The sequence below is a fragment of the Harmonia axyridis genome, chromosome 6 (genome assembly GCF_914767665.1).
Source record: "Harmonia axyridis chromosome 6, icHarAxyr1.1, whole genome shotgun sequence".
Lineage (NCBI taxonomy): Eukaryota > Metazoa > Arthropoda > Insecta > Coleoptera > Coccinellidae > Harmonia > Harmonia axyridis.
Window position 1 is genome coordinate 19,358,527 of NC_059506.1, and position 7,554 is coordinate 19,366,080.

The 7,554-nt window shown below is 33.0% G+C and overlaps 1 protein-coding gene across 1 annotated transcript; it reads right to left on the bottom strand.

Moving 5' to 3' along the window:
- Positions 1 to 2,763: 2,763 nt before the first annotated feature.
- Positions 2,764 to 6,694, bottom strand: LOC123683096 (putative exonuclease GOR). Its single transcript, XM_045621999.1, has 3 exons — positions 6,547 to 6,694; positions 6,333 to 6,455; positions 2,764 to 3,272 (listed from the first exon to the last, which is right to left on the bottom strand). The coding sequence occupies exons 1-3, from the start codon at positions 6,692 to 6,694 to the stop codon at positions 2,764 to 2,766; spliced, it is 780 nt and encodes a 259-aa protein (XP_045477955.1).
- Between the last annotated feature and the right edge of the window lie 860 nt (positions 6,695 to 7,554).

The following is a 7,554-nucleotide window of genomic DNA, read 5'->3' on the forward strand; positions in this document are numbered from 1 at the left end:
TCCAAACAACTCGAAGCATCTTCATAAGGGTTATGTCCATAATCAGCTGTTGGTGGTTCGGCTATAGTGGTCAGGAATGGCACTGACTTCAAAGAACTTGAAGAAATAAGAAACTTATCCATCGAGAAGGATATTGGGATGGCACTGGATGTTACTTTAGAGAGCTATGGAGGTGACCGCATTGTATTCGCTGGAGATTATAATATTAATTTATCAGGACAACCTCGTCAAGCAAGTGAACAGCATGACATGTTGAATGTTTTTGGCTCTTACAACATGAATCAGATATTTTATGAGCCATCTAGAATAGGTAAAATATCCTCAACCTACATCGATAATATCTTTGCAAATTTTTCTTGTGAAGATGATGATATTAAAACGGTTGAACCTTATCTTTCCGATCATCGAGCACAGATCCTCAAAATCATTGATGTCTACCAAAAGTTTGAAAAAAATAAAATTAAAACGATTAGGAATTTCGATGAAATAAATCAAGAATAAAAATGATTACATACAGAGGATCAAAGGTTTAAATTGGACTCTTATATACACCGATGACGCAGAACAACAATATGAAAACTTTCACAATAGATTCTTTGAAATTTTCAACTTCTCCTTTCCTGAAACCATTTTGAAGGTCAAAGAACATAAAAAATATAGACCAACTAAAAGTATAATAGATCTCAAGAAAAAATTAGAAGCAGCAAAAACTATCGCTAAAGTAAAAAAGGATGAGAGGAGTGAAGAACTTTGTAATCTGCTGAAGAGTTTACTCAAGAAGGCCATAACCAACTCAGTGAAGTCAAGAAATCAGGGGAAACTGAATAGAGCCGAGAACAAAATGAAGGAAATATGGAGGTTGATTAATCAAGAAACGCAAGTTAAAGGGAAGGAAAACAGCATGGAAGAGATTATATCACCGGACGGGTTGAATTAATACTTTGCATTAGTAGGCAAAAGAATATTAGAAGAAGTTAATCCAACTTCAGCAGCCGCAATCACTCTTCTGAAGAACAAGAAGGTAAATAATCCGGATACACTTTTTCTCTATCCTGTGACTGAAGCTGAAATAGACAACTTGGCAAAGAGTCTGAAAAACAAGAGCTCCAAAGACTTCTATGGAATGTCTGTTTCATTAATGAAAACCTCAATCCCATTCGTTCAGAAACCTCTCTGCAAGATTATAAATGACTGCATTGATCAAGCGGTATTTCCTGGTAAACTCAAGCAAGGTCTGGTTACACCAATTCCAAAATCGAAGAAGAATGAAGAATGCTCTAATTACAGGCCTATATCGGTTTTGCCTGCCTTTTCGAAGATTTTTGAGTTGATTTTGAAAAACCGGTTAATTGATTTCCTTGAAAAGAGATCACTCTTTCATCCTGGCTAACACGGATTCAGGAAGTCCAAATCAACCATGACTGCTATGATCGAGGTTCTTGAGAATATTACAGAGGCTTTTAATAATTCTGGAGAAATGGGTATGACATGTGTGGACCTGAGTAAGGCTTTTGATACTGTGAGTCATAGTATCCTCCTTGAAAAGCTAGAATACTATGGAGTTAGAGGAAAGGCATTACAGATCTTGGGTTCGTATCTGTCTGGTAGATGTCAGGCTGTAAGGTGGAATGGAGGAGTTTCAGGATTGCGAGAGGTAATTGTTGGTGTCCCCCAGGGGTCAATTCTTGGAGCGATTCTTTTCGTGATATATATGAATGATATCTTCGAGAACATACCATCAGATGCAGTCTGTATTTATGCAGATGATTCCTCCTATTTGAATATATCAGTCTCCCGGAAAAGTATCATGGAAAAGAATGAAATATGTACGAGTAAGGTGCAGGAGTGGTTTTCGGCTAATGGACTACTCATGAATGATTCCAAGACCCAGAATATCATCTTCACCAGTAAAACATCAATCAAGTATTTAGGACTGGAATTTCAATCTGACCTGAGCTGGAGGAATCATATAACAAATTTATGTAGAAGATTATCGACATCGATTTTCATGATTCGGAGAATGGGAAAAATAGCTGGAACAGAAGTCCCAAAACTCGCGTATTATTCTTCCTTCCACAGTGCGGCCATATATGGTATCATCTTGTGGGGGCAAAGTGCGGATGCTGAGAGAGTCCTACTGCAACAAAAGAAGGCAGTACGAGCCATTTTTCAGATGAAATCTACTGAGAGTTGCAGAGAGGTCTTCAAGAGAGAGAATATCTTGACCATCACGGCAGTCTTCATACTCACCTGTCTCAACTTTGTCCATCAGCACAGGTTAAAATTTCAAAAAAACTCAGATTTTAATGATTATAACACACGTCGGAAAAGTGCATTTGCCATACCATCGGCCAGAATAGGAAAAAGCCAACAGGGCCCAAACCACACATGTATCAAATTGAATAATGAACTTCCAGAATCTTTCAAGAAATTGAGTCCCACCGTTTTTCACAAAAGAGTGAAAAAGTCACTTTTGGAGAAAACGATATATAGGTTGAGTGATTTTAAATTATATTAAATTTTGAACTGTGAGTTTGTTCGATTATGTGCTTTTTCCTGTGTATATTCTTATACATTTAAATGTTTTTTATATTTATTTTTTATATATTTGACTAGCCTAGTATTTCTTTATACATTTGACAAACCATGTAAATTTTTGATGGTGATTATTTGTACATGTATATATATTTCATCGTGTGTAAATAAATATTATTATTATTATTATTTGGATATTCTTTCCGAAATTTATCCCCATCAAATGTTTCAAGGAATACTTGAAAGGAAATTATCTACAATTTTGGAATGCAGGATTTTGAGAACTCGCAAGTCATTATCCAAACTATGTCCTACTAAGATAGTGTCTTCGGTGAACAATTTCAAAATGTCGCTTTGCACGTTTGAAAATGACTTGGCGGTTGAATCGTGAATATCACTCTCAGTTACTCCGGAATATCGTGTATTATAATCGACTACTTCATTATCAGGTTTGACAAAATGATCGTACACAATCGATCCGGTACATGAACGAATGACAACTCGACTCAATTCTAGTCCTGTGTAACACATCTCACAGTCCAAAGCATAAACATTTTGTTTGTTCCCTAGCCCAGAGGATTTTGTTTTCACAAAGCCATCTAAAGGCTCATTTGTACCATCAACGGTACCATTCCAAACATGAAGTTTTCCAGTTGTGCATCCAACCGAACCGGGCGACTGTTTACAGCAACTGAAACTGTGGTTCAATAGTTTACCCCAATGGAAGTAGCAAGGATCTTTGGTTAAATATTCATCATTGGTGATGAAAAATCCAGATTTACATCTTACACAGATTCTTACATTAGCATTGATTTGTTTCGATTATTGTGATGAGTCTTTATATGAATTGCATTTTTTCTCTTCCGAATACACCACAAGAGGGTTCAAGAAGCATTGCTTAAAAATTCGTACATTGTTGGTTGCTTCATTTAAAACCGGAAATCCATTGATGAAAAGATGTCCAGTATTCTTACACTAATTCTTACTCAAATTGCTATTGATTTCAACAATATTTTCTTGAAATGTTCTTCTCATCATACCATTCATACCCATTTTATTTATTAGCTACAATGTAATTCTTCGTCATTTGAAATTTACTCATTGTTTTCTGTGAGAAGTTTTATTTGAAAGGGTTGCACTCCTCTCTTATCGAAATATAATTCGAATATTTAACGTGAAAAACTGTAATATCAATCAATTGAATTTTGATTTTTTAAATTTTTTTAATGATTTTTCAACTTGTTTATCTAACATCGATCCTATTCAGCCAAAATAACTGCTGTTGAAATATTGTTTTCTATTAAAGTGATTATAAAAGAAGTTTATTTTTTATTTAATCATAAATTTTAACTACTAACAGGTTGAGTCTTTGACTCGTATATAAATTTTAACGAGTTCAAAAGAGACCCTTTTGTCATTGGTCATTTTTTTCGATTCGGAATATGTATGTATAAAGATATAGCCATTTTAAATTTTCATAATGAGTTAGACACCCCCTGAAAAACAGCACACTAAAATTTTCAAACTATAAGAAAAATTCTCTTCAGAATAGAAGATAAGAATAGTAATCTATTACGGTAGAAGTAATGAGAAAAGTGTCCAGCGGAATGGATAAATAGGAGGCGCTAATGTAGCTAGAGAGTAGCCAATCCAAAAAGACGAACCGCTTGTTTAGTTAGTGAGTAACCAATCGGAGTGTGAAGCACGAGCCAATTACACACCGTAAGCTGATATTCGTTCGTTACGCGCAGCTACGTCACTATAAATGATTATTGAAATAATAAAAATAATAAATTTATTTCAGAAATCTTGTTTATAGAATCTGGTACATAGAAAAGAAATACGTCAGTTAAAGAAAACAAAATAAAATATTCTTACAAAAAAAATCGAATTCTCTCATAGAATAGGGTTCACATCACAATAAGTGATTGAATCTCTTTTTTGAATAATTTAGGCTCCATATTATGAAATTTTCTAGGTAACAAATTAAACAATTTCAAACATACAGGGTGTTTCAAGTTCGACGGCCTATTAGACGTTTCTGGAGAACTGGACTGATTTGAAATCTGAAAATTCAGAATATGACATTGTTCATGATGCCCTATTCAGCTAAAATATTTTCGAAGTTCCGGCACTTCGGGTTATACAAGAATTTGAAAAAATGTTTCAAAAAAACCTTTTTTTTTTCATTTTATGTCGGAGATATTATCAAGATTTTCATTTTCAATTACTCTTTGCTAAAATTATTGCGTTAGTCCTCATAGTTTTCAAAATATCAAGAAAAAAACCGTAAAAAAGAGAGAATTTCCTTAGTCACAATTACCTACGTGAATTATTTTTATTGTGAATATCCTCTGCGTATACTCAATTCACTTTATCAAACAAGAATGATGTTGGAATATCGTGCATATCTTGAATTTATAAATATCATCACAGGGTGTTTCAAATATTGTTCCAAAAATTGTGAACAAAAGTTGATCATAACTTTCGATTTTCAAATTAGAACCCTATTTTTTGTGATTTCGTTGGATAATGGTAGTGTCCAAACATGATTATGCTCTCAAATTCAATAATTCATGAGTTATTCGAGATTTTATGAATTTATGTTATACGTAGGGTCAATTTCATTCTATCTGTTTCTACACTGAACGAAAAGAGTACGTAAATACAATGAAAAAGTACTTTGGGACGATTTATTTATTCATCAAAATTGTCCCAATGAACGCGTCCATTGGGTTAACGAATTATCGTACATTGGGAGTAGGTATGTACCGAAAGTGCGTAAATATTACTACTATGATACATCACGACAACGTATGATAATTTATCGACCGAATGAATCAGTTTCGTTGTCCCAATGAAATTTGTTCATTGGATTTACGAACGTTGTACGTTAATTCAACGTACGAATTCGTTGAATCAATATACGATGTTTATTATTGGAACGAACGAGTTCGTTGACCCAATGAATGGGTTTCGTTGTCGGAATGATATTTGTTCATTGGATTAACTAACTTGGTACGTTCATTCAACGTACGTATTCATTGAATCAATACTATTCGGTTTTGCAAAAAGTTGAGAAAATCGTCATCAAAGGTTCATACTCCTTTTATTTTGAATAAAATTATTGGTTTATAATTTTATCCAAAATGAAAGTATTAGGAACTTTAGACTGCGATTTCCTAGACTTCTCGCAAAACGGAATTATAATAGTAGATAGTTTCATTGATTCAATGAAAATTCAAACTCTATTTTTGGATTTGTGGAAACATAACAAAACATAGTTTAAAGATATTTATTAAATAATTTATACCATACATCGTATGAAATAAACCCTCATAAAAACAAAGAACAAAAATTCAACTCATTTTTTTTATATGTATAATATATAATAATATATAATATCATGTTTATATTTTGTACACTTTTATTTTTTGTCATAAAATATACACACTAGAAAATGTTAAAGAGGTTTGGAGCTTGTGAAAATAAGACCAAACCATTAGGATTCTCTAGAAAAATCTAGGTAAAATATATAATTTTGAAGCAAATATCAACCACTCTAAAAAAAACTATGGAATTTGAATCTTTTGTCATCAAAATATACATACAATTCATTCATGACTTGTGAAAGCAATTATATTGTTATGCAATATCACCAATAAAGGCTATTCTATTCTATTCTATTCATAAATTTTATATCATCTCCGATGCAATACCTTTTATAAATGGCTGTATGGGGTTGTTCATTTTGCTTTTTCCAATACTCTATATGATCTTCCACTTCCTGCATCTACCTTCCAACAAACAGGAATAATCCCTGAGAATCTTCAATTCTATATTTGGTTGTGTTTTTGTCCAGTAATGGCATCCATCGTAGGCACCAAATAATCTCCAAACAATTGAAGCATCTTGTCCATCTATAAAACAATCAAGTATAAGAACTCCGAAAAAATCAGAAATAGGTCCAATTTAAATCGTACAGGTATTTTGATTTCAAAAGAATCTTACTTTCACTTAAATTTCCTTCACTAACAGTGCCCGGAAGTTCTTTCACAGTTTTTTCTTTCTCGTTTTCCTCTTTCATGAGGAATGTGATGATGTTTTGATAGCACCTCTCCCAATCTGTGAAAAGGGAGTTTGATTCACCAAAAACCATTTCGAAATTCATGTCAGCCTGAAAATAATGTATTATTGAATGAGTCGAACCAATTCGGTAAGCTTATGAATACCACACAACTTAAATTTTCTTACCAAATGTTTTCTCAGAGAGTGTTTTCGAGCATTTTGAAGATTTTTCTTTGTGTTTCGTTCATTGATATGCTTGGAAATTGTAGAATTAATTGATTTTTTCATATTTGAGCACTGGTTGTAGTCTTCCCTGTTTATTCGTTCGATAAAATTCCTGGAATTCGAAAATTTTAATTGTTTTTTTAATTTCATGAATAAAGTCTCACCAATTTTTCAGTAGGAAATCGTTCCAATATTTCTTTTTCAAGATAGTAACTCGAAGATGAAGACATGGGAATGGCTTTCTCCTCGAAATATTGGGCAATTGTTGAAATTAATAATGTTATTTGATCATCTTGAAATTTTCCAAATTTTGTATAATATTCATAAAGCATTATTTCTTTTGGAGTTTCATTGAGGATATGGGATAAATGAATTACACTGCTTTCATCAGGTGTTATCGTTCTTGAATATGTGTAAGTATAACTATAGGAGGAATGGCACGAAACTTCAGAAGGCACTGGGGATGAGTGTCTGCTAGTAGTCCAACAATTCTTACACAATGAAATTCGTGCAGAGTGGTAATATATTGGCTGACCAATAGATTGTCGCCAAACTCCTAGCTTCTGCTGGAATCTAATTTGTGAGCCCATATCACATATAACGTTTACTTATTACTTCGAGGTGATCAACAAATATTTTTTCAGCTGGAAAAGATATTGAATTGCTAGAATAATTTTTTACATAGAAAATATTCAACTCACCTAAGAGATGATCATATAATGATTC